We start from the raw sequence: 27,961 nt of genomic DNA on the forward strand, positions 1-27,961 counted from the left end.
CTTTGAATATTTTTACCTCTGGGTGCTGAAACAACTTGAATTAACAAAATCATTCTGGCTTCCATATTAAGAATGGACTGTAGAGAAGCAAGTGTGAAAAAAGAATGACCAACTAGGAAGGTACTAAAATAATCCAAGACACAAAAGAGGACAGTGAAAGATGGTGGGATTCTGGATTATTTCAAGGTAGAATTTACAAGATTTGACACAGATCAGAAAAACAAATATTCAAACTATTTTTAAATACATATACAAACACACATTCATATTTTTCTCTTTTCCCAAAATGGAATCATGCAATATGTATGTTTTGACTTATCAAAACCGTGTGAACACTTTTCTATGCTAATAAATCTCCATATTACATACATAACATTATGTGCTATACTAAAAATCATTGAATAGATTTATTGTAATTTGCTCAACCATCTGTTTGATATTTGAGTTCTTTGCAATATATTTTTTGACCATCAACATCATTATACACGTGATCATCTTATTAGCCTAGACTTGGAGAAATTAAATCACTAAGCTAAAGGGTTAACATTTTTGAAAATGTTTGATAAATACTGTCAAGATTCTAAAAACGTATGTCAATAATTTATGCTTTCACCAATACTATATGGTCAATTAAATTTAAGTATTATTCCAGTAGTTAATTCTGATGCACATTTATAGCCATTGGAGAGTCTATATGTAATGTCAAGCTCTTGTAGTTTTGAATGATTCAAATGGTTTTGAATTTGGTAGTCAAGGGACACTTGGATGGCTCAGCGATTGAGTGTCTATCTTTGGCTCAGGGCATGGTCCTGGAGTCCCAGGATCAGGTCCCACATCAGGCTTCCTGCATGGGGCCTGCTTCTCCCTTTGCCTACGTCTCTGCCTCTCTGTGTCTTATGAATAAATAAATAAAATATTTTTTAAAAAAGAATTTGGTAGTCAATAAGGGGAGCAACAACTAATTGCCCCTTTAAAAGAGGTAATCAAACCTAATCTTTATCCCAGTTTCTCAGAGGTAAAGGACTTCACCTTTGAGAGTGATCTCAGGAAAAATTTCACTTACCTCATGTAGTTTTGATGACTAAGCCCAAAAACTAGACTATTAAGGTAGTCTACCTATAGGGCAGATGGGGGATAAAGCTGCCCAAGAGGCAAGGAAGAGCCATGATGCCTGTACTTTGTGTTTTTGTTTTTGTTTTTTTATGCCTGTACTTTGTATAGCTCTAGGCTACAGTCAGTCAGAGAAGGTAGTCAGGACACCATGAACACAGAGGGTAGGGAGTAGGAGTTAAATTGCTATTCCTAGCAGCACTTACTTGAAGTATCAGATTAGAAGACCCATGTTTTACTCCAGTAAATTCTTTTTTAAAAAAATTTATTTATTTATTCATGAGAGACACAGAGAGAGACAGAGAAACAGGCAAAGGGAGAAGCAGGCTCCTTGCGGAGAGCCTAATACAGGACTTGATCCCTGGACCCCAGGATCACAACCTGAGCCAAAGGCAGATGCCCAACCACTGAGCCACCCAGGTGTCTCCCTCCCCTTTTAATGTAGGCTCCACACCCAGCATGGAGTCCAAACTTAGGGCTTGAACTCATTACACTGAGATCAAGACCTGAGCTGAGATCAAGAGCTGGATACTTAACCAACTGAGCCACCCAGATGCCCCAATAAATTCTGGCCTTAATGAAAAAAAAAATATAATGTATATTCTTAGAACAGACTTAAAATTCACATTTACTTAGTTAGGCTTTTATTTGGAAATCCTAAAACAATGAAAGAAACTACAAGAGCTTGACATTACATATAGACTCTCCAATGGCTATAAAGAGAGCTCTTTATTCTTAATGCATCTCAGTGTGATTAGGTTAACGTCAATTGGCAAGGTTTTTTTTTTTTTCCTCGTAAAGAATATGTAATAGTGCATGTCAAGAACCTGCGTTTAAAAAATTCGTAAGATTGTAAAAATTATCTGAATTCCTTCAGCAAGGAATTACAGACTTACTCCTTCTAACTATTGCTTTTCTAGAAAATACATTTTAGGCCTGATTCTCAAAAAAAGAAACAATTTATAAGTTCACACCTACAGAGAAGAAATAGTTAAGGTTTCTAGTTCATAGTACATAACCAGTCTTTGAGCTATATCTCAGCCTCAGTTACCAGATGACCTTCTGAGAGCTGCCAGAAACAGTCTTTCATTTAAATTGCTCTTCCTTACGCTGTTATTTGACAGTTGTGTTACAGAAGAGTATTCAATGCCAGAGATGTCAAAAAGCTTCGATTCCAACAAGAGTTCCTAAGAGCAAGATTCTGAGAGGCATGCCAGTGCTTTACCCTTGACTAAGGTTATGCTCTATGTTAGGAATGTATTTTCTTTACATGCATGTTACTATTTTTTTAAAAAGATTTTATTTATTTGAGAGAGAGAGAGACAGAGAAAGAGAGAGTGGGAGAGAGAGAGGGAGAGAGCACAAACAGGTGGGTGGGTGGGGAGGAGAGGGAGAAGCAGGCTCCCCACTGAGCAGGGATCCTGACGTGGGGCTTGATTCCAGAACCCTCTGATCATGACCCTAGCCGAAGGCAGACACTTAAATCAACTGAGCCACCCAGCTGCCCTGAGAATAGCTATTATTTAGAAATAGTTCTAAATAGTAGGCAGGACTGCTAACGGTACTTGCAGCAAGATAAAATTTTAGTATGTATACTAAAGCATCTATTCAGAAAAATTCTTAGATACTTATTTAGCCAATAAATATACACAGAGTACTTAATATGTGCCAGACACTGTGTTGAATATTTTCTTCAGAAAAGGTAGTGATTAAGCTAACCATCCTGCGACAACCATGATTCTTGCCTTGATTTCCTTGTGCACCCTCAAATTCCCCAGCACAACAAATAAAGCATTTTGTAAACCTGTTACAGGAACAGGTAAACAACAGAGAATGAAGCCTAAGCATAACCAAACACTATTAAGCTGTAGTTTTAGGGCAAGGACAGCTATAGAGGTAGACAGATATATTTGATTCCAGTCCAATTTCTAAGAGATAAACAATGTGAAAAAGTGGGGCTCGTGGACCATAAACAAAGATCTTTAAACATCATCCATTATTAAGGACTCAATTCTTATGGAGCCATCCCAACTACCAAGAGAACAAAAACAGGACAGGATAGAGGTTGAGGAGGATAAGACAGAAGTTAGAAGAGTAATAAAAGGCTAAAATCTGGGAAAGTTTCTGTACTCTATTCTAGTGGAAAAAAGAATGACTGAAATCAAAAAGTAAACTGAGGTCTATTTCACATTGTTATCAAGGGTATGGAGATGGATGGGTGGCTGGATCTCCTTTCTACTTAAAGGGACTCAGAGAGGTCACATCCCAAATATCCTTTCATTCAAATATTTTTAGAATGAACAGTATTAGTAGGATACAGTGCTAGGTACTTTGGGGATACAAAAGCACATTCATGACATAGTTCCTACTTCAAGTTATTATTTAGTGATACCATATCCACTTTCTAAACTTTAATCAGAGATTCTTTGGAATATTCAATAAGCATTTTCCTGAAAATATCTCTGGAGCTGTTATGATTCACAACTCAATGTAAAAATTTCTTTTAAAATTCTAATGTTTGTTTTAAAAAACAAAATCCTAACTGAAATAGGCTAAGAGAAAGGCAGTTTTGATCTGAAGAATGAAGGGAGGAAAAGAAATAATTTTATACATGAGGGCACTTTCTAGAAAGCAGAGAATTTAGCCTATGTTGTAGTTTTATTTTTCTTGCTCCATGAACTTTATCCCATTGATAAATGTAACCTAAGAAAGGGGGAAGCCTTTGGGTTTACCAAATGCTTCTCTTATTAAGGCTTCCCTTCCCAAGGGTCTCAGGAGGAGAGAAGTAGGACCAGGAGAAACCTCTTCTCTTCTCTCTTCTGGAGCCCCTACCTGAATCTCAGTTATCCTAGAGAACTGACTCCCTGGAGAAGTACCACAAAGCTCTGAAGGCCAACAGAAGCCATTCAAGACAGGACAAAATGTATGCAGACATAATTGTGGTGGCAGCATCAGCCTACTGGGCATACAGAAAACACTCCTGACTACCTCATTCAAAAACCTCTTCTTTAGAATACAGCCCTAGTTGACTATTTTTCCTGAAAGAGAACTTACTAGAGACATTATGTGCCCTTAACCAGATTTCTGTAACATTTTAAGTCAATATTAGAATTTTATTAGTTTAAAAAAATGAAAATGGATCAATTCAAATAAAATACATGTGTGAAAAGGCAAATAAGAACTGGTTTCCTTAAAAGTGTAAAATTATGAAATCCTCAAGATATAGTCAAAACATGTTAGGTCTTATTTTTTGTTATAAGCCATAATTTGGTTCTTTAGTCTGTTTTCCTCTTAGCTCTGTGAATCCTCAGAAGAAATCTCAAGCAATTGTTCCCAAAATATTAATTTCCTTTTGTAGATAAAGAAAACATTTTAATCCTCTAGGAGAGTCACATGCAGATCTGAGAGAGTTAAAAACAAACATCACTTAATTCTTTCTCATCTGAACTAAAATTCCTATGTGGTTGTTGATAAAAAGATGAAAATGCTTCACCTTTCTCTAACAGTGGGGTTATTGAAATGGCACAGTGTTCTCAGGTACAACTGGCTCAAAATGAATTTAGCATCATAAATACTTGATGCATTTAAAAGCATTATTTTATTGTTTTGATAAAGCTGCATTAGTATAAAATCAACAAATTAACCTTAAAAGCAGGTTATGCCAGAGAAAGAAGCTACTGGTAATCAACATAAGGAAACACTTTTGGCTGTAGAACATGCAAATGAGTATTTCTAAAATTCTACACACCTCTTATATGCAGAAATAACACTGAATAAGATCCGCCTTTCATTTGCTTTGTCTTACTCATAATGTCAATTTAGCAATGGCAGATAATCCTAGACCCAAAAAAACTTGTACAGATTAATAGCTAAATCAAATTTTCTCTGTAACTTCCCAAGTCTGATGTTCCAATAAAAAAGATTTGTAACTGCCTTAAATCTGTTGATAGATCTCAATATGCTGCCTTGCTGGAATTTTCAACAGATCACTCGGGCTGAAAAACATTTTCATCTATAATTATTATTTTTTTAAGATTTTATTTATCTGACAGAGTGCACAAGCAAGGGGAGCAGCAGGCAGAGGGAGAGGGAGAAGCAGGCTACCTGCTGAGCAGGGAGCCTGATATGGGGCTGGATCCCAGAAACCTGGGATCATGACCTGAGCTGAAGGCAGACCCTCAACTGATTGAGCCACTCAAGTACCCCTCACCTATAACTTCTGTAACATGTTCATTAGATGGAATGGCAATGATCAGCACCACTAGCACCAAGTCACACATACTTTGTGATTGGTTGCTGAATTTAGTATGGCAAGAGAAATAAAATATAAACTGTCACTTGAATGCTGTTGTAATTTCTTATAAGGTCTGTGAAAAATAAGCATCACAATGAGAATGTGGTTTAATTGTCAGTGTATCAAATCCTGCTAAAGTGGAAATCACTTATTCAATTTCTCCACTGATTGCTCAAAATTTAAAGAGGGAATCAAATCGGAATACACTGAATTATGCCTGACTTTCATTAGGTCTGTTCCTAGGTACTGAACATGCTGTAGCATTTTTTGCTTTTGCTTTTTCTGGTGGTATTTATTTATTTATTTATTTATTTATTCATGAGAGACACAGAGAGAGAGGCAGAGACACAGGCAGAGGGAGAGGCAGGCTCCATGTAGGGAGCTCGACATGGGACTTGATCCCGGGACTCCAGGATCACGCTGTGGGCCAAAGACAGGTGCTAAACTGCTGAGCCACCCATGGATCCCCTCTGGTGGGTTTTAAAAGATAACAGTAAATAGTAAGGAAGATGCTTAATATTCTTTTATTATTCTTTTATTATTGCTTTATTATTGCTTCCTTAAGCTATCTAGAATTGTCTTTATGTTATTAGGCCACAGTGCTAATAACTTCAGTTAGAACACATATGGAGACAAAGAGCACAAAATAAATATTTCATAATTGCCAATGGCCAAGATCCAGATTCTAAGTCATACTATCATTATCAAATGAATTTTAGCATTAACAAGAAATGATCCAAATCAATAAATGCTATGTAGCATTCCAGATAAATCCGATGACCTTTCTCTGCACCTAGTTATGAAAAAAATCTCTGACTTCTATATAAGATTTAAGACCATCAGCTAATGTTGCAGTTTGTCAGTGCAGAGAATGAAGCCATTAATAATCATGCTTCAATAGTCTCATTCAATTTTTATTAACCTACTTTAAGGATTAGAGGCTTTTTAGAAATTATTTAATAATAGTAATTATTAACAATCTCTCTTGCCTAGAACGAATCTAGAATTCTTAATAGTTATTTGCTAAATACTTAATATTCTACTTAATACAGATGTTAAGGCTCATGGAGAAAATTCTTCAAGAAGGGACGCCTGTTTGGCTCATTGGTTGAGCATCTGCCTTTGGCTCAGGTTGAGATCCTGGGGTCCTCAGATCGAGTCCCGCATCAGGCTCCCTGCAAGGAGCCTGCTTCTCCTTCTGCCTATGTCTCTGCCTATGTGTCTCTCATGAATGAATAAATATACACAATCTTTTTTTTTTATAAAGAAAATTCTTCAAGTTAATTCATCAGAAATATGTTTATACCATCAGAAATATAGTATAAAACAACAGAATTTACGAATTAAGAATAAAGGGGGGATACAAATATGTGAATTCTAAATTATAAGAAGCCAAGTTGTGTGGAAATAAATTCATTTAAAAACATGTTTTCCTCATTCCATTGGTACTGGCTACAGACTAAAGACAATAGCTATAAGAATTGTTCTCAACTTCAGGTATAAACAGCAAAGTTGAGCCTTATATTTGCTAAACTTCCTTTTGGAGAAAAAAAAAAGTTACATTCTTGCTTTGTTACCATGTTACCCAATGCTTTAATAGAGTAGATATATCTATAGTGAATACCATTACAAATTTGTAGTGAATATCATTATAAACCTGTGGTTATTGTCATGTAGTTTACATCCTACGAAAAAGAAATCAACTGTATAGAATGTTAAATACTGATTGATAATTGCCAAGGAGAAAAAATAAAACAGGAAAGGGGTTTAGGAGGTATGTATGTTTAAGTGTGTGTGTGTGTGTGTGTGTGTGTGTGTGAGTGTGTGTGACAGTGTTTAAAACTTTTAAAGGTGTTTAGTTTCAGATAAGCCAAAGAGGGCCCCCATTATCCAAAGCACATACAGAGAAGAATAAGACAGACATGCCATTGTTGATTATAAGCACAAGAAATTGTTGCCAAATTGACTGTTATTCTGGGTGTGTGTCCAAGATATTCTTGTTTAGCTAAAAAAAATAAAACTTCTAAAAAGTTTAAATATGAAGAATTGACTCTATTTAATGGGTGAAATTACAATACCATGCTTTTTAAGTATTATGTATGTAGTATGTATTTATATAACATGCTTTTTAAAAGAAAAGCTGGGACAGCCTGGGTGGCTCAGTGGTTTAGTGCCACCTTCAGCCCAGGGCCTGATCCTGGAGACCTGGGATCGGGTCCCAAGTCGGGCTCCCTGCATGGAGCCTGCTTCTCCCTCCGCCTGTGTCTCTGCCTCTCTCTCTCTCTCTCATGAATAAATAAAATCTTTAAAAAAAAAAAAGAAAAGAAAAGCTGTTTTCTCTCTCTCTCATTTTTTTTATAAGGGTTTCCAGCTTTATTTTTACATTGTTGTCTACTCCTTTTTTTTTTCTTTTAAGGTAAGCTCTGTGCCCTATGTGGGGCTCAAACTCATGACCTCAAGATCAACAATTGCATGGTTCACTGACTGAGCCAGTCATGAACCTCATAAAAGCAGTATTCTTGTTTTTATTTTTAGGAGAAGTAATTATAAATCAAGAAGGGAAATGAAGGATTTGCTATACATAGCTGTCAAATTTTATTTTGGACAACATAGTAGAGTTTTTTTTTTTTTTATTCTTTCAAGTGGGCCTAGCATTTTATTTTTTATTTTTTTATATATACATAGTTTTTTTATTGGAGTTCAATTTGCCAACATATAGCATAACACCCAGCGCTCATCCTGCCAAGTGCCCCCTCAGTGCCTGTCACCCAGTCACCCCAACTGCCCACCCACCTCCCTTTCCACTACCCCTTGTTTGTTTCCCAGAGTTAGGTGTCTCTCATGTTTTGTCATCCTCACTGATATTTTCACTCATTTTCTCTCCTTTCCCCTTTATTCCCTTTCACTATTTTTTATATTCTCCAAATGAATGAGACCATATGTTTGTCCTTCTCTGATTAACTTATTTCACTCAGCATAATACCCTCCAGTTACATCCACGTCAAAGCAAATGGTGGGTATTTGAAATTTCTAATGGTCGGTTAATATTCCATTGTATACATATACCACATCTTCTTTATCCATTCATCTTTCGATGGATACTGAGGCTCCTTCCACAGTTTGGCTATTGTGGACATTGCTGCTGTAAACATTGGGGTGAAGGTGTTCCGGAGTTTCATTGCATCTCTATCTTTGGGGTAAATCCCCAGCAGTGCAATTGCTGGGTCATGGGGCATTTCTATCCAATAACAATGAGACTGAAGAAAGAGAAATTAAGGAATCAATCCCATTTACAATTGCACCCAAAAGCATAAGATACCTAGGAATAAACCTAACCAAAGAGGTAAAGGGTCTATACCCTAAAAACTGCAGAACACTTCTGAAAGAAATTGAGGAAGACACAAAGAGATGGAAAAATATTCCATGCTCATGGATTGGAAGAATTAATATTGTGAAAATGTCAATGTTACCCAGCACAATTTACACATTTAATGCAATCCCTATAAAAATACCATGGACTTTCTTCAGAGAGTTGGGACAAATCATCTTAAGATTTGTGTGGAAAAAAAAAAAAGATTTGTGTAGAATCAGAAAAGACCCCGAATAGCCAGGGGACTATTAAAAAAAGAAAACCAGAGCTGGGGGCATCACAATGCCAGATTTCAGGTTGTACTACAAAGCTGTGGTCATCAAGTCAGTGTGGTACTGGCACAAAAACAGACACATAGATAAATGGAACAGAATAGAGAATCCAGAAGTGGACCCTCAACTCTACGGTCAAGTAATATTTGACAAAGCAGGAAAGACTATCCACTGGAAAAAAAGACAGTCTCTTCAATAAATGGTGCTGGGAAAATTGGACAGCCACATGCAGAAGAATGAAACTAGACCATTCTCTTACACCATACACAAAGATAAACTCAAAATGGACAACTCAAAATCCTAGAGGAGAACACAGGCAACACCACCCTTTTTGAACTTGGCCACAGCAACTTCTTGAAAAATACATCCAATGAAGGCAAGGGAAACAAAAGCAAAAATGAACTATTGGGACTTAATCAAGATAAAAAGCTTCTGCATAGCAAAAGAAACAGTCAACAAAACTAAAAGACAACCTACAGAATGGGAGAAGATATTTGCAAATGACATATCAGATAAAGGGCTAGTATCCAAGATCTATAAAGAACTTATTAAACTCAACAGCAAAGAAACAAACAACCCAATCCTGAAATGGGTAAAAGACATGAATAGAAATTTCAGAGGAAGACATAGACATGGCCAACAAGCACATGAGAAAATGCTCCGCATCACTTGCCATCAGGGAAATACAAATCCAAACCACAATGAGATACCACCTCACACCAGTGAGAATGGTGAAAATTAACAAGACAAGAAACAACAAATGTTGGCGAGGATGTGGAGAAAGGGGAACCCTCTTGCACTGTTGGTGAGAATGTGAACTGGTACAGCCACTCTGGAAAACTCTGTGGAGGTTCCTCAAAGAGTTAAACACAGTAGAGTTTTTAAAGTATACAGAGGTCCCAAATGTCAATCCATTTGGGCAAAGTGTTCATATTCTTCAAAATCATGGCAATTTCTTGAACACTACTACTGAGTTTATCAATTTTGGAAAAAAGACCAGCTACTTAGAAATACTGATGATAGTCCTGCCTTGTCTGGCTGTTTTATATTGCTGTGGCTGGTTTTCTGTTGGAAATCTTCAGGACAGCCCCTGTTGTCCACCAGAATAATAGGTTAATGAATATGCTAATGCATGTCCCCTAGTCCCAAATCACTCCTTGGCAAATCTTTTGGTGTTTAAAGAATTGTATTCTCTCCTGCAGGATGATTTGGGAACCATTTACTGTGTCTAGATTGTAATGAAATTTTGTTAACCACAAGGAAGATGATCCACTGAGAGCCTCATTTCCTATCACCCTAGAGGCAAGTTAGGACATGGGAAAGAACTGATCTGAGTGTAATTCCTGTAGCACATTTCCTCCCATGGTTTGTTGGATAAGTGGACAATGCAATGTGCAACATTTGGATTACAAGAATGCTTGAAATGCCTGTTATCTACAGGAGAGTTTATGACCAACCTTCCCATAGCCAGCCTGAGAGAAGGAAGAGGCACTACATAAATTATGGCTTATCACTGCTGAACATGTAACCACAGACTTGTAAAGCCAATCAACAGGAGCCTAGATGCTGGAGTTGGCTTAGGTTCAAACTCTGAATCATCTATTTACTCTGGGACTTGGAGCAAATTTTTTTGTTTGTAACTCTCCATATGCCTCAATTTCCTTACCTGTAAAATGAAGATTATAGTAGTGCAAATATTATAAGGTTGATGTAAGGGGAAAAAATATATATATAATTGAAGTCTCCAAAGAAGAAGAAAGAGAAGAAAAAAGTATCTCAAGAAATAATGGCTGAATTTTTTTCCAAATTGGATGAAAACTATAAATCCATAGATGCAAAAAGTTAAAGAACGCCAAGATAAGAAACATGAAGACTACTACATCAAGGCACATAATAACACAAATGAAACAAACAAAATACTGTGCCCCAGACTAGGGCAGTGGCTCTCAACCAGGGATGATTCCTTCTCATCCTCAACCCCAAGGGGACATTTTACAATCCTGAAGACATTTTTGATTGCCACAACTGTGAGAGGAGAATGAGTGTTCTATTGACATCTAGTGGGTAGAAACCAGGAATGTTGCTAAACCTCTTACAATGCACAGGACAGCCCTCACAGCAATAAATTATCCTGCCCCAAACATCAAGAGTGCTAAGGTTCAACAACAACAACAATAAAGAATGCTAAGGTTAAGAAACACTAGAGGCATATAATAATAATCAAAATGCTTAAAACCACTGATATAAAGAGAAAGTCTTAAAATCATATTCTTATTATATTTTCTCATTCCTGACAATATAGAAATGACAATTCACCCTTGAACAATACAGGCTTGAACTGTGTGTGTGTGTGGGGTGTCTACTTATATGTGATTTTTTTTTGATACAGTACAATACTGTAAATGTATTTTCTCTGTCTTATGATTGTATTAATAACATTTTCTTTTCTAGTTTCTTTATCGTAAAAATACTTTATATATATATGTATATAATACATACAGCATACAAAATGTGTTAATTGAACTTACGTTATCTAGTAAGGTTTCCAGTCAACAGTAGACTACTAGTTTTGGGGGAGTCAAAAGTTATATATAGATTTTTTAACAGTGGGGGGTAAAGGGGAATGTCAGCACTCCCGTCCCCAGTGTTGTTCAAGAGTCAACTGTATGTGACATTGTAATAATACTAAGCACTTTTTGTAAATCACCCACTACGTTTAAGCTAGGAGCTGACCACCAAGATGTAAAGGTGCCTGGACCAGTAGAGCTACTTAAGTGGTTTCCAGAATTTAAGGGTCAGTATGACTTTTACCTCCTCTAAAATGACTGAATTAAAGGAGTTACACAACATGCTCGGTAATCTGAAGGTTCTGTTCTGTGGTCTTTCTGATACTTAGAAAGGTATGAAGGTAATAGGACTGAGCAGTGGATGCAAATTAAAATCTCATTTCAGCTCAACAAACATTTCCAGGGGACTACTGCCACTGTATATAGTAAAGATTAGTACAGTTCTCAAAGTTGGTCTCTTCATCAAATGTAATACTCTACCACATCATGCTTATTGAATGCAAATTCTATTTAAAGTTACAAAAAAGGCTTAAAAACTCCTACCAATTCTGCTTGTTTTTTTACTGACAAGATTTATGGATCTTTTAAAATCAGATATGAAATAGCATTCTATGATGGGGTATTACGAATTAAAAAACCCAGAGATTGCGTACCTACTAAATACTAGGCACTGAATTAGGTACTTTATATTTATGATCTCATAATCCTCAAATAAGTAATTTGGGTTTGGTATGATTGTCATCTTCATTTTATAAACAAAACAGATGAACAAGTTCACTGACTTGCCCCTAATCACAAAGCTAAGAAGCGGTGGGACAGGATAAGTCAATTCTGGAAAACCATACCCTACCAAAATAACAACTAACTTTAACAATACTCAATTTAAGATTTGAAATTTTCTTTTACTTAGTTCACTATTTTGGATCTTCATAACAAATTGATGTTTATCTACATTGTCAGAGCATTGGACCACCATGTGAATTTATTCAGACACTTTTGTATCAAAGACAGCTATGGTAAGGCGTATTAGCCTATATTTCTTCATTTTTTCTGTCAACGGAGGGAAGAAGAGTAAGAGTGGTCAGATCTATGGCAGAACTGTGTATTGTGTATGTCATTTGTTAAAAACTACCTTAAAGTTTTATCTTTACAGATGACTAGCCTAGAGAAGGGAAGTAAAAGGCAGTTATTTTTGTTTGATATGTCACAAATGAAAAATAAATTAGAATCACCTCTTTCAAACATACAAATCCGATCTCTTTCGTTCAATTTAGGTAGATTTTAATAGAGTATACACAAAAAGCTAGAAACATATATTTTTTTATTTGTTTGTCTGAATGGTTAAAAAAAAAAGCCACATAGAGTAGCATACTTATCAACCAAATAATTTAGCTTTAAGAAATCAGCAATTCATCAGTGCTCTAAATAAGTCAAATTTGAATTTTGTGTCTTAAGATGTAATCCTCTAAGATTCAAAAGTGAATATTCAACACAATCAGAAAAACTAAGCGCATTTTCTTCTTTAATGGAGAAATGATAGATCAATATGTGTTTTAGTGGGGAAGTAGAAACATTAATAAAGGCTATAGGACCAGGCAATGTATAATCTATTTCAACAGAATATAGGGCTTCAAACACTTAAAAGCAGATTTAACTTCACAGTTGTTTTTTTTCTTCACTTTACTTTGATACTTTTTCTCTTTTCTCAGGTGGTTCTATATACAAGTTATATAGAATTCAAACAAACGAAACTATATGTAACTTATAATTCATGAACTCTACAAACATGTCTTGATTCCCCCTCTAGTCAACTTTTTTTTTTAATTCCTGTATGCTCCTATAAGTGAATAAAAAGAAAAGTTTATACTTACTAGAAAGAACAGTTGTAAGGAAAATGTAGTCCGAAAAGGATATGAGTCCACATTCTCCAAGGGTATAGAATATACTGCCTTCATCAGCAAATTTTTCTCGTTCCTGGGCAATTTTCTATTAAACGTATGGGTCCCACAAAAAGATAAAAAGAAGATATAGCAGAATAAAAACACAAATAGTTAGAGATGAATCGCCATTTATGTGACAGTTTTATGCTATGTATCGATAAGCATTTCTCTGATGGCCATTCCAAATTAATGGATCCTTTACAGTTTTTAAGATGATTAAAATTGTACGACAAAAGATGATTTTGTTGGTTTCAACACTGGCTTAATATGAACACTAGAAAATAATTTTAATTTTATGAACTGCTATTTGACATACACTGACCCACTTTAGGACTGGTTTTGTTTCCTGGGTTTAAAAATAATCCACCTGAATTGTTGAATCATTACCTTGTACACCTGAAACTAATATAACACAGTATGTTAACTATACTAGAATTAAAATAAAAACTTCAAAAAGTAAAAAAACAAAATTAAAAACAATCCACCTTTTTCTGTAGAGACATATGAAGTAGGAAAAAAAAAAAACAAAAAACAAAAAAAATGCAATCAGTATAATTTGCCCAAATGAAGTCACCTAATTGCCCAAGAAAAACTATACTACTCATGATCAGAAACGAAGAGGTAAGCAGCTATTTTCAAGGCCCACACAAATGCTCAGAAAACTAATTTCTGAAATACTAAATTTACTTTTTACCTGAAGACCCTCAAGAATCTTAGGTTTGGAACGTAGGACAGTTTGCAGAGCAAACAGCTCCTCTGAAAGATAATGGCAAATCAGACATGCACACTAAGATTTAGGCATGATTTAATTTAGTTGTATTTACTAATACCTTGCTGGAGGCTCCTAAGTTTCAGCTATTTGACGAAACTCTCCTATAACTTAGATTTTATTCTAAGTATATATTCATTTTCTTTAATCTACAAAACTCACAAAGAGTTAATTCTCAGGCTTAGTAACAGCCTGTTTGGCAAGTAAGTCATCTCCTCCTGTGTGTTTAAGCAAAGCTACCTGTTTTTTGAATTCCTAGCCAAATGATAAACTTAGTGGTGACACTGAAGATATTTTCAAAAACTGAAAAGGATCCACCAAAGAGTTAGGGTTGGAACTAATTTCCATAAGTTCTGGACCAACTAAAGATATTCAAGGAATTATTCTGAGTACCAAAAATAGAAATAGGTTTTAAGAACCCAAACCAACAAAGAGCAGTCAAAGTAATAATGTCATGCAAGCACAAAATAAGAAGCAGCATTGCAAGCATAACCTCAGGAGGAGTATCATGAAAACTAAACCAACAAGCACCACCACACCAGCATCCAGGTATACAACTATCCAATAGGTTACCTCTGTCTAGTGAAGATGCCACCATACACCACAAAGGAAAGAAAACTTGTTAACCAATTGAAAATACAAGAACCAAATGAATCATCATGATCTTTTCAATAAACCTATCCAAAATAGCCCCTACTGGGTATTTGCTTATTTGTATAAAACAGTAAGCATAATCAGGTAAAAAGTCCATAGTTGAATGCTAACCAAGCAATGAGGTTCTGACGGCACGTTCTAGTTAGGACTTCTTTGACTTATCTGAGGTGGACAGAAAGCATGGTCCTGTTTGACAGCATTTAGAGATTATATCTTTGAACTGACAACAAAAATGAGCATATAGTCCAAAGTGTTCAAACTAAGGTTAGATCTCATATCACACCTGATCTTCTACCAAGAGATTGAATACAAATTTCAGACGAAAAAAAAACTTCTGGAAGAGAACTAGAGCAGCAAAGCCTTTCACTGGGAAGTTAACATTTTAATTTATCAAAAAAGGGAAACAAATGGATTACATTTTTCATAGTATCCAAGGTACCGTAAAAATAATGTATGTGAATAAGAAAAAATTTAAAAAAAGAGAATAGGCTCCCAAAGGCATAACATTACTAACTAGAATAAACATACATGAAAGCTGAGTACTTTGCATTAATTATGTAATGATTATACAGAGAGACTGTAATAAGCCAATAAATAAATATTGGAATCCAGAAGTTGAGACACACAAAAGTCTAAAGACAGAGAGAGTGAAAAGAGGCAGCTAAGACAAAGAAGTATATCTAACATTTTTTCTAACAATCATCTGAGCTATGCTGCTGTTCAGAAGATGTCAAAAAGATAAGTCTAATTCTGTTGGTAATTTTTAATTTTGATATAATTTCAAACTTAGAAAAGTAGAAAGATCGATATAAGAAATTACATACCTTTTTCCTTGTACACTTTTTACTCAGATTCACCACGAATATATATATTACCTTAGTTGCTTTATCATTTTATGTAAATATTTTTTTATCTCTGCAACTTCAATACACATGCCCCTTTACATTTAAATATTTCACCATATACTTCCTGTAAACAAAGACTTTCCCTTACATACTATAGTATAAGTTTAATAAACCAGGATATTTAATACTGATACATACTATTATCTAGTCTTTTTTAAAATCCAGTCTTTTAAATTGTTAACTATTTCAATAATTTCCTTTGTAACTATTTTCGCCCCAGCCAAGATGCAAATCCAACATTCATAAGTGGCATTAGTTGTCATGTCTCTTTAACCAAAACAGCTTTTTTGCCCTTGTTTTTTCTTTTGAAGGTTTATTATTTTTGATTGTAGTAAAATTTATGTAACACAAATTCACCATTTTAACCATACAGTATGTGGGTCTTTGGGTTTCACTTCTTTCACATAACATGTTTTCTAGGTTCATCTATGTTGAAGCATCAATTAGTACTTCATTTCTTTTAATCAGCAAATAATATTCCATTGTATATGTACCATGAGTTGTTTATCCATTCATCCACTAAAGGATATTTGGGTTGTTTCAAGCTCTTGACTATTGAAAACAGTGCTACTATGAACATTCATGTGCAAGTATTTGTTCGACTATCTGCTTTCAATTCTTTTGGGTATATGCCTAGGAATGGAACTGCTGAGTCATATCATAATTCTAGGCCAAATGTTTCTCAGAGCAGCTGCACCATTTTAAATTTCTACTACCAGTGTACAAAGGTTCCGATTTCTCTACACCATCATCAACACTTATTTTCCTTTTTTAAAAAAATTATAGCCAGGGCACCTGGGTGGCTCAGTCAGTTAAGTATCTGCCTTTGGTTCCTGTCACGATCTCAGGGTCCTGGGATTAGACCTGCATTGGGTCTCTCTCTCTACCTCTGCCCTATGCCACCACCTCATCTCTCTCATGCTCTCTAATAAATAAAATCTTTTTTTAAAACTACAGCCATTCTAGTGGGTGTAAAGTGGTATTTCATTGTTGTTTGATTTACATTTCCCTAGTGCTTTATAGTGTTAAGCATGTTTCATGTTTTTGTTGGCCATTTGTGTATCTTCTTTGGAGAAAGGTCTATTCAAATCCTTTGCCTATGTTTTGAATTGGGTTATTTGTCCTTTTGTTACTGAGTTGTAGAAGTTCTTTATATTTGCTTTTCTTTTTTTTTAGTTGTTTATATATTCTATATACAAAACCTGTATCAGGTATGATTCGCAAATGTTTTCTCCATTCTGTGCATTGTCTTTCTACTACCTTGATAATGTCCTTTGATACACGAAATGTCTAAATATTGATGAAGTTCAATTTGCTTGTGCTTTTGATGTAATATCATAAGACTCTACCACCAAATCCAAGGTTATAAAGATTTCTCCTGCATTTCCTCTAACAGTTTGGTAGTTTTAACTTTTATATTTAGGTTATTGATCCACTTTAATTTTTGTATGTAATGTGAAGTAGGTATCCGACTTCATCTTTTGCATGTGAATATCCAGTTGACTCCCACACTATTTGTGGAAGAGGCTATTCACCACAGAATGGTCTTCACACTTTGTTGAAAATCAATGGTCTATAAATATATGGGTTTATTTCTGGGGTCTCAATCTCATTCCATTGATATATATGTATGTCTATTTTCTGCCAATACCATACTGTTTGTTTTTATAATTTTTAAAAATCATAGTAAAATATACATAAAATTTTTTAAAGTGTAAAACTCAGTGGTAGTAAGTACATTCACACTATCACCACTATCTAGTTCCAGAACTTCACAGGACCACCACTATATAGTTCCAGAACTTTTTCATCACCCCATTTGGAAACCCCTTCCAAAGGGTCACACTCCATGCCCCCCTTCTTCTAGCCACTTATCTATTTTCTGTCTCTATGAAGTCACCTAGATATTTCATATAAATGGAACCAAACCTAATTATTTTCTTAGTAGGCTACTTTGCAGATAACAATTAACACCTCAAGTTTACAGGAATCTAGTCTGAATTAATACTAAGCTTCGGTGTGCCTGGGTGGTTCAGTTGGTTAAGCTCTGCCTTTGGCTCAGGTCCTGGAATTGAGCTCCACATTGGGCTCCCTGCTCGGCGGGGAATCTGCTTCTCCCTCTCCCCCTGCTTGTGTTCTTATTCTCACTCAGTTGCTCACTCTCTCTCACATAAATCAATGAAATTTTAAAAAAACACAACTTAGTTTCAATAGTGTTAAAACAAATTCTGCTCATGTTTATATTTTCATAAATTATATTATACAGTATTCCCATTAACATAGATTTATAATTATTATTTTATGCATTTATTTGTCTTTTAAATCACACACACAAAAAAGGAGTTAAAAACCCAAAATATGAGATGCCTGGGTGGCTCAGAGGTTGAGCATCTGCCTTTGGCTCAGGGTGAGATCCCAGGTCTGGGGATCGAGTCTTACATCAGGCTCCCTGCGAGGAGCCTGCTTCTTCTTCTGCCTATGTCTCTCCCTCTCTCTCTGTCTCATGAATAAATATTTTTAAAAAGACAAAATGCAATCACACTGGCTTTTATTTACCTGTGTTGTTATGTTTACTGGTGTCATCTGTTCATACAGATTCAAGTTACTATCTAGTTTCCTTTCATTTCAGCCTTTAAGGACTTGCAATAGCCCCCCCGCCCCCTTTTTTGGTAGGGTTGGTCTACTAGCCACAAACTCCCTACTTTCACAATTCTTTGTCTAAGTTTTTGACAGTTGGATTATAATGTATCTCAGGGTAGATATCTGGAAATTTATCCTAGTGTAGATTGACATATTTCATTAATTTATTTGCAAAGTTCTCAGTCATTGTTTCTTCAAATACTACTCTCTTCTCTTTCTCCTTGCCTTCTAGGATTCCTATCATACATATGTTGGTACACTTAATGTCACAAAGGTATCTTAAACTCTGTTCAATTTTCTTCTTTTTCTCTGTTTCTCACATTGGAGAATATTAACTGACCTATCTTCAAGTTCATGGATTCTTTTTTACTGACTGTTCAAATTGGCTGTTAGACCGCTTTGGTGAAATTCTCCTTTTGGCTATTGTACTTTTCAGTTTCAGTTTTCACTTGAAAGTTTTTTGAAATTTCTCTTGGTTGATATTTTCTCATGTTTCCTTTGAGTTCTTTGCCTCTGGTTCCTTTTAGGCCACTGAATATACTTAAGATAATGGATTTAAGGTCTATAGTAAGTATAATGTCTGAGCTTTCTCAAGGATAGTCCCTATTCCTTTTTTTCCTGTGAAATGGCACATTCTTTATTCTAGGAAAGCAAAATTTGTTGTTGAAAACTTGACATTTTGTGTATTATAATGTGGTAACTCTGGAAGCCATATTCTCCCTCTCCTCAGGGTTTGCTGCTGCTGCTTGTGTGAGTTATAATTATTTCTTCAGTGACTTTCCTAAATTATTTTTGTAAATACTGTATGCTTTGTCAAGCAAGATCACTCAAGTCTCTGTTCCATTACCTGAGTGGTCACCTAGTGATTTGACTGAGATTTCCCTAAATTCCTGGAGCCAAAGATGTATATGTGGGAATACTCTCCAGGTCTTTACAGGTTGGCTCTGTGTTGGGGATTCTTTCAATGCTTAGCCATTGTTTAAGAATCTGCCTTTGCCTTCACTTCTTTCTTGCACAGAAGCTAAAAGGTAGCCAGAGGTGAAAGTTTAGGGTCTGCTAAGGTTCTTCTAGGTATTCGTCCAGCTCTGGACATGGAAGGTCTTCCAGATTCCTCAGTGTATGATGGAGCACTTCAAAGTCCTTGTTCTCACTATCTCCAGCTACAGGCTCTTCATTTTCCAGGCTTTTGGGTTTATTTGCTGCTTGTCTCAGGCTGCTGTGGCTAGTACATTTACCTTTAAATGCTTTTGGCAAATGCCACTTGGGAGGCCACCCCAGGTCTCAGAAAGTTCTAATGTAGGCAAAACAAAGGCAAGCTAGCAAGCTGATTCCTCATTGATCAGACAAGTCAATGCCCACATACATATTCTCCAAGAACAAGGTCTGCACTGCTCACTCTGGTACAAGCAAGCTGTACCAGAAATGGGAGACACAATCGTTATGGCTGTCATTGTGCTGAGGAGTGGGGAAATTGTCATCAAGTAACACCACAACCTTATTTTACCAAATTTCAGCATCTTCTTTAAGCACTCCTCTGGTTGTTTTAAGTCTTTGCTTAGATTCCAGAGATCTGAAAAAGTTGATTGATGATTTTGCCAACTTACCAACTGTCTACTGGAGAGGTGTAGTTTTGAAGTTAACCTACTCTGCCATTTGCTCTCTCTTTGTACTTTTTGACCTTGAAAAACTTGAAAAGTGAATTATACTAAAGAATATCCCTCAATTTAAATTAGGCGGAAGCTTTCTCGTAATTACATTCATATCTGTCTATTATAAGCTAAGAATTCATATTGGTATCCTTAATTTCATTCTAATACTGTGGGGTACAACACAGTCTTATCCCTTACATACATGTTATTCCCCTCTCCAATAGGGAGAAAACTGGTTCCCATTATCCTCAATATATTTACTCATTTGCTTAAGCTGAGAATCTACAGAGTAAATTCACAATTGTTAATCATGTCATCTAGACTTCAATATGTTTTAAGTAAAATCTATTTTCAGTAAAATGCACAAATCTAATATACAAAATAATGAGTTTTATAAGTATATATATATATATATATCTGAGTAACCCACATTCCCATGAAGACATAGAACATTTCCACTGGAAACATTTCCGTTGTTTCTTTTATGCTCCTCTACAGTTAATTCTCAATGTATTTTTATACCATTGATTGGTTCTACCTCTTTTGGAAGTTCCTTATAAATGGTATCACCAGTATATACTCTTAGGTGTACAGCTTCTTTAGCTCAGCACAATGTTGAGGAGAATCATTCATACTGTATTTTTCAGTAATTCATTCATTTTCATTGCAGAGAAGTATACTACTCTCAATAAAAGTGAAATAATTATAACTTTTATATAATCATAATGCACACATATTATTCATTCCTTAATGTACAAACACAGGTGTTTTGAGTTTTTGGCTGTTTTGACTTGCCTCAAAGTTGCTGTACCTTTTTTACTCACATCATCAATGCATGAGAGTTCCAGTCACTCCACTTCATTGCCAACATTTATGTTGCCAGTCTTTTTAATTTTAGCCATTTGAGTGGGTAGGTAGTGTCACCTCATTGTGGTTCTGTTATACATTTCCTTGCTGGCCAATCTTATTGAGCACTATTTATTGGAAATTACGTATTTGCAAAATCCAAGTCGTTTGCCCATTTTTAATTGGGTTCTTTTTCTTTCTTTTAATTACTAATTATCATATGTCCTGGGTATAAGACTCTTTTTTCATGGAGTCTGACCTGGGTAGCCTAGTGAATCTTGCCTGCTGTTCTGCATGTTCTTATGTAGACCTTGTTTCCTTATGGAATGAATCAGGGTTGGTCTGTATGACCAACAAAAGATAGCTTAAGTCATAATGTGTGACTTCTGAGTCTGTCATAAAAGGTACATTGCTCTGTTGGAGGGAAGCTAGCTGTCATTTGAACAGAGGCAGGACTATGGAGAGCCTACAGGGAGAGGATCTGAGGCCTCCCAAAAAGAGTCAGTAGAAGATATTTTAGTGAGCCACCTTCAAAATGAATTTTCCATCCTCAGCCAAGCCAGATGGCTAAGGCTTTAGCGAACCTCTGACTGCAACCTCATAAAAAAAAAAGTCTGAGTCAGAACCATCTAGACAAATTGCTCCCAAATTCCTTATGCACAGAAAACTTAAGTGACAAGAAATGATTATTATTGTTTTAAGCCACTAAGCTTTGGATTTGTTACTTAGCAACAGATAACAAATATAGTCAGATACATGTATTAAAAATATTTTCTGCTTGTTTGTGGCTTATAATTTCTATTTTATGTTAACAATGAAAAGTTTTACATTTTCATGAAGTCTAATTGATTTTTTCCTTTATGGTTATTGTTTTTTATATGCTAATAATTTTTTGCCTCTCTTTAGTCCATAAAAATCATCTCATATTTGCTTTTAGAAGCCTTATCATAGATTTTATATTTAGGTCTATGATCTATTCCAAGTAAATTGTGTGTATAGTGAGGGAAGGGGTAAGTTTTATTTATTTTTTAAATATAAATTTGTTGAAAACAAATGATTCCTTTCTCCATTTAACTATTTTGGCACTTTTGTTAAAAATTAATTTACCCATTTACCAAAAGTGTGGCTACTTTTTCTATATTTTCTGATTTGAGTAGTCCATTTTCTTTTGAAGGTCTTTTGATTACTTACAAAATGTCTGTATTCCAAAGTACAAATAAACATGAAATTATCTGAATGGTTGAAAAGGTAGCTTAAGATTGTGCATGACATGCATTTGAGGTCATGGTTTAGGCTTAGCCTCCTTCACTATTCCATAATGTAAAGTGTGTGGAGATAATAAAGATGTCAACGAACATACCTTCAATTGTATATTGATTAAGAATTACTACTGGAACATATCTCCAGAGGGACTATATAGTAACACCTTACAATGCTATTTTAGTGTGATTTTTCTCCAGGAAGGCATCTCTTTCTCTACTGCCTTACATGGAATATGTCCATGTTTGCAACCCTCAGTCCTCTCAAAGAGAAAATATTTCTATTAGTGCAGCTATATATGAGATCTCTGCTGAATTGAGTAGAATGATAGGAAAGAGAAGCCAAAGAAGGCCAAAGTGCTCCATATAAGAAAAAGATGAAGACATCTGAAAGATACAGAAGGAAAAAGGACCCTAGAAAGGTGAACAAAAAAAGGAGGGGACGTGACAAGGATAGAAAGTATCAAAGTCAGGAAAAACAGGAAAGAGAAAGCATGTATGCACATATGTATACATGTGTTTAAGAGAAAGAAGAGAGAATGTGTATGTTTTGCAATTGCTCCTTAAAAATGAGAATGATATTCAAAGAGGATTTTTAAATTAACCATACTATACAGTATACTTTGTGCAATGTTATCTTCTAATTCGTTCTTAAAGGTCTACATTGTTCTTCCATGCTTCTGGAGTTGTGGTAGGGATAGCAGGAGAGAGAGAGAGAGAGAGGGAAGTCATGTGTATGTTTTCCAAGGCACCAACTTGTCAAAGAGTGGCACAAGTGCATTTAAGATTCACCTAATTATTAACCCTAAGAATTTATAAGTGGGTTGAGTATCCACAACTCCAAAGATGATTCTTAAAAAATTCATGACATTAATCAAATATACCAAAACTGCCATAAAACTATCAAATTTGATTTCTCAATTTTTTTTAAAGCTAGGAGAAGAATCAAATAAATACATCAAAATTTGAGAGGAAATGAGAGTTACTACAAAACCAATTTTTAGACATTTGGTTTTATATGACTGTTTCTTAGCTGGCCTTTATAAATCAAAGGCCTGATTCTACCATAAATAATATCCTCAAACCAACTAGCCATGGCACGTAGGGAACTGTGAAAATATAGATATTTGAGTTTGATATTGATAAAATTTTGAGAGTCCCAAAGTATGGTGAAAATGGAAAAATCTAGATTCAAGGAAGGAAAGTGAAGGGAAGATTTTTCATTATTTTTTCTTACCCCCAGATCTTATCAATGTTTAATCCTGCAAACTGAGAATGTGAAGTTAAATGTTTCTTCACTTAATATTTTGAATAATGTTGAATCCTTGACTAAGTTTTAAGTCATTCTTTTCCCCTAGGCAAATATCATTTGTATACTTCAAGGATGAAATGGGGGCACATTCCAAGGAAAACGTAATTTTCCTTAGCAGATTGATAATAATGTTCACTTTCTCTATCTCAGAGGTAGTTATTTATATCTTTTGTTACTAATGAAATTTATATCATACTAATGAACATTTATAATGTATTTTTACTAGGAAAATCTATCATAAAGATTTGTATTTAATTCAATGAAAGTAATACATTCAATGTAGAAAATAAACATCAAATCAAAAGGAAGAAATTTCTGTATATAAAAGTCAAAAGAAGTAGAATATAGGGGCACCCTGGGTGGCTCAGTGGTTTAGTGCTGCCTTCGGTCCAGGGCCTGATCCTGGGAGATCCAGGATTGAGTCCCATGTCAGGCTCCCTGCATGGAGCCTGCTTCTTCCTCTGCCTATGTCTCTGCCTCTCTCTGTGTCTCTCATGAATAAATAAAAACTTGAAAAAAAAAGTAGAATATATTTCAAATGTATTGTAAGGCCATGTAATGTGAGATTAATATATTAAAATATAAGTTTAGCAAAAAAATTTATAGTAAGGGTCTAGGAGAAACTTGCTTTCATCTTAAAGTTCACAAGGTAATATTTAGCAATACTTCAGTATATATGCTGAAAATGAACAGCAGCAGGTATTTTAAAAAGAAATAGTAACTGCTGATACCTTCCAGACCATTATGCTATTTCATTATTGTTATTTTTTAAAGTATAGTACACATACAGTGTTATATTAGTTCCAGATGTACAACATAGTGCTTCAACAATTCTATACATATTTAGCACTCTTAAAAGTTACATATAAAATTCTAGTCCAATCACTTAAATCTCTGACATTAAGGCTGAAATGTAGAAATGCAGGTCAATTGAACAGAAGAGCTTTTCTACTAAATTTACTGACAAATATTACTCCTTTTAAAGAACAAAATTACGTAAAATATTTCAAAGCACTGTGCTCACTGACTTAAATAAGGGAGATTTAACTGTTTTACTATTCATTTATATGACCTAGCTTAAGATCTTATGTTTTGAGATTGAAACCACAATTACAGACTCACTATCATAAAACATTCAAATTACTGAACTCAAGTCAAAACAAATAAATAACCTCATATGGTCCTGTTACTGACCTCAACTGCATCATATCCTGAATCTTTTTATTTTTAGGTAAACAGAAACACTTAATTAGAAACTTAAAGCAAATCATATCCTATACATGTGTAAGTGTTATACTTCTCAGTGAGTCTAAAAGTGAACTGAGCAGCTTAGTCAGTTAAATGTCCAACTCTTGGACTGGCTCAGGCCATGATCTCGGGGTCGACAGATCAAGCCCCACAATGGACTCCCTGCTCAGTGGGAAGTCTGCTTCTTTTCTCCTTCTCTCTGCCCCTCACTCTGCTTATGCACATACATAGTCTCTCTCTAAAATAAATAAGTCTTGGGCAGCCCAGGTGGCTCAGCGGTTTAGTGCTGCCCTTGGCCCAAGGTGTGATCCTGGAGACCCGGGATTGAGTCCCACGTTGGGCTCCCTGCATGGAGCCTGCTTCTCCCTCTGCCTGTGTCTCTGCCTCTTTCTCTCTGTGTGTCTCTTATGAATAAATAAATAAAATCTTAAAAAAAAATCTTAAAAAAAAAAACTGTTTTACCAGGATGGTTTTAAGCTAAAGCATCTATGCTATGGTTTCTGACAAATCATATAAACTTACATAACACTGCCAAAGCTGCAGGTGCCGTTAGGAGCCTTAGGACTGGGAATTCCAGTCATGATTCTAATTCATTTAATACTCACTGTGCTCAATGAACTTTAACAGGGTTGATAAACATAGGGCCAGTAATTTTGCCTTTGAGGACTAACTAGATGAAGCCAAAGAGAAAATCATATCTAGGAGTTTAATCTCATTATTTATTCTAGTTAATATTCACTTTTCAAGTTCTATAGTTCAAAATAAACTTTCTATCAAATAGTAGTTGATGGACTATGGCAGCAAAATAGGTGCTAATATATTATCTAGAATCTCAAATCTTCTCTGGTTTATAGAAAAATCTGATAAAGAACATAGCTTTACTATTTAAATTAAGATGTCATCCTTTATGAGACTAAGATAATTGGATTGCTTTAATATTAACATTTCCCCAGATGACTGATATACATTTCAAAGTCTAACTAAATCCCTTAAGAAATATTTGAGGTTGTCTTCAAAAGCAAAAGTAATGATAATAATATGCTTCTTTCAGAAAATGCAATTTTGGCCTATCATTTCCAAATAATGAACAATATTTCTACCTAAGGTTGGGGTTAGGGCACGGAGGGGAAGAGTGTTAGAGAAAATTCAGCAATTTTCCCATGCAATTAATGCTTCATACTTCATTATTTAGTTGGTGCATAGATGCCAAAGCCTTGGTAAGATATCCATCTTAAACAATCACAGTATTCCCAATCAAACAGAAAATGTTGCACAGTTAAAATACATATTCTTCTTTCCCCGTCTCATACCTGAACTTGCAGAAAGGTAGAATTTGAGGATATGTCAGATAAAAGTAAATTGAGAAGTTTCTAATTTAAAGTAGTGTAGGACTTCTCCTGACTCAGAGTTTGCAACCTTTTTGAAGGTAACAGAGCATCTGAGGTAGACAAACAGAAATGACTGTGCAACAAACTGTGGAAGGTGAATGCTTAAGATACTATAAATTTCACGCTGCCAGAAAGCCATTCTCTTTTCAGTCCCAATTCTAACCACTTTAGCTCTGAGAATAACTCCAAATACTTATCATGCAAATGTTTTCCTAGTTCGTTAACTAGATGGTTATAGAGAAAATGGACACAAATGAAGATGCTTTAAAAAAGAGTGGAAGATTTGATTCAAGCAATGATAAAAATTTGAAAGTCTTCTGGAATAACATTCACTTCAAGGAAGTGATACAACATTATTTAAGGGATTTAAGTCTTTAGTATCTGATGAGGTATTATCAAAACCCGAGAAGGGGAAAACTGTCAACTCTATTATTTCTTACCACATTATGCCTGAATACTCACTTCGAAGCAGCCCTTGGTGGGAGAGTCTATGCTGTACCATTATTGGTTTGCTACCTAAACCTAAGAATTTAATTTTGAACTTTGGCCATTCAAATCAATCAGTGCTGAAAAGAAGTGTCATGGGCTCAGCAGTAGTCTTGGTTTCAGTCACACGGCTTATAAAAGGCTTCCCTGTTACTTCATGGAAAAGCCACCTCAAATACAAATTTTGAAAAGTTAGTCAATATAGCATTTCACTGTATCCCATTTGGAAAAAATTATTAAAAGAAAAAGATCACATCATAAAAACTGAGAGTTTCACTCTGAGGATCACCAACCATTCCACACTGTGCTAACAACAACTACTATCTCCCAGGAAGCCCTTTAGATGAAGAATTTTTAAATAATTTTGAACTCTAACTCTTATAGGTATCCTTTGAACACCACTGACAGTTAAAGATATATCAAAAATTTTAAAGTTATACTTTGCATATTTCATGCCAAGCACTGTGCTAAGCATTTGAATTATACACCTCTTTGAGTCTTCACTGCAGTCCTATGAGGTAGGTAATACCACTATCTGTACTTTACAAATGAGAAAACTGAAGTTCAGAGAAATTAAATAAATAGCCCAGGTAACAATGCTATAAAATGGCAGAACAGGTCATGGTTTGACTCCAGAACCATGATATGTTGTTATATTGTATAAATGCAGAGAAATTACTTGTAACTTCTGAAATTGTTAATGGGGATTGAATATTTTCAGGGCAAAACAAGAGTTAAACTATTCTTAAATATTAATCCTGGGGCTTAGCTTATATCAGCTCAGTTATCTAGAAGAGGAAAGTATAGCTAACAATGTAGGTGCACAATGTACTTTTATGCCTTGACTTGTTCATAGGCATACTTTCATCATTTTGAAAATGAGTATCACTTCAAGAATGTAATGGTTCTTTAATCCTCTTCTTAATTAATAAATGTTAGACTAACCTGTAATTGGAAAAGTTTTTAAGTTTGGAACTTTAAAATATGCATCACGGCAAAGACAAATATGCAAAGCAAAAGCTATCCTCACACATTCTCTGTAACCAAAGATTATCAATAGATGTTTAGGCTAAGTCCATTTTTACTGGAACAGAAGAAATAAAATGTTTGAGTATCTTTCACTTTGTGTAATTTCAAAACATGTTAGAGTACTTGTGCTAAAATAATGAGAAAAAGGAAGTTATTTGGAACCAAGTCTTCTCATGTCAAAATGAATTTCAAATCTTGTTTCATTATGGAAAAGTGAAATATG

The 27,961-nt window shown here is 35.1% G+C and overlaps 1 protein-coding gene across 11 annotated transcripts in view; it reads right to left on the bottom strand.

Annotated features, from left to right (window-relative positions):
- Positions 1-27,961, bottom strand: part of MICU1 (mitochondrial calcium uptake 1) — a 248,383-nt gene that overhangs the window by 98,268 nt on the left and 122,154 nt on the right. For 9 of the 11 annotated variants that reach the window (XM_038534294.1, XM_038534296.1, XM_038534288.1 and 6 more), the window contains one exon: positions 13,485-13,599. In XM_038534294.1, coding sequence (XP_038390222.1) covers positions 13,485-13,599 — 115 coding nt within the window. Of the gene's footprint in view, positions 1-13,484; positions 13,600-14,895; positions 14,902-27,961 lie in introns of all 11 variants that reach the window. The other 2 variants (XM_038534291.1, XM_038534289.1) reach the window with 1 other exon arrangement.

The sequence above is a fragment of the Canis lupus genome, chromosome 4 (assembly GCF_011100685.1).
Source record: "Canis lupus familiaris isolate Mischka breed German Shepherd chromosome 4, alternate assembly UU_Cfam_GSD_1.0, whole genome shotgun sequence".
In the NCBI taxonomy this organism is placed as follows: domain Eukaryota; kingdom Metazoa; phylum Chordata; class Mammalia; order Carnivora; family Canidae; genus Canis; species Canis lupus.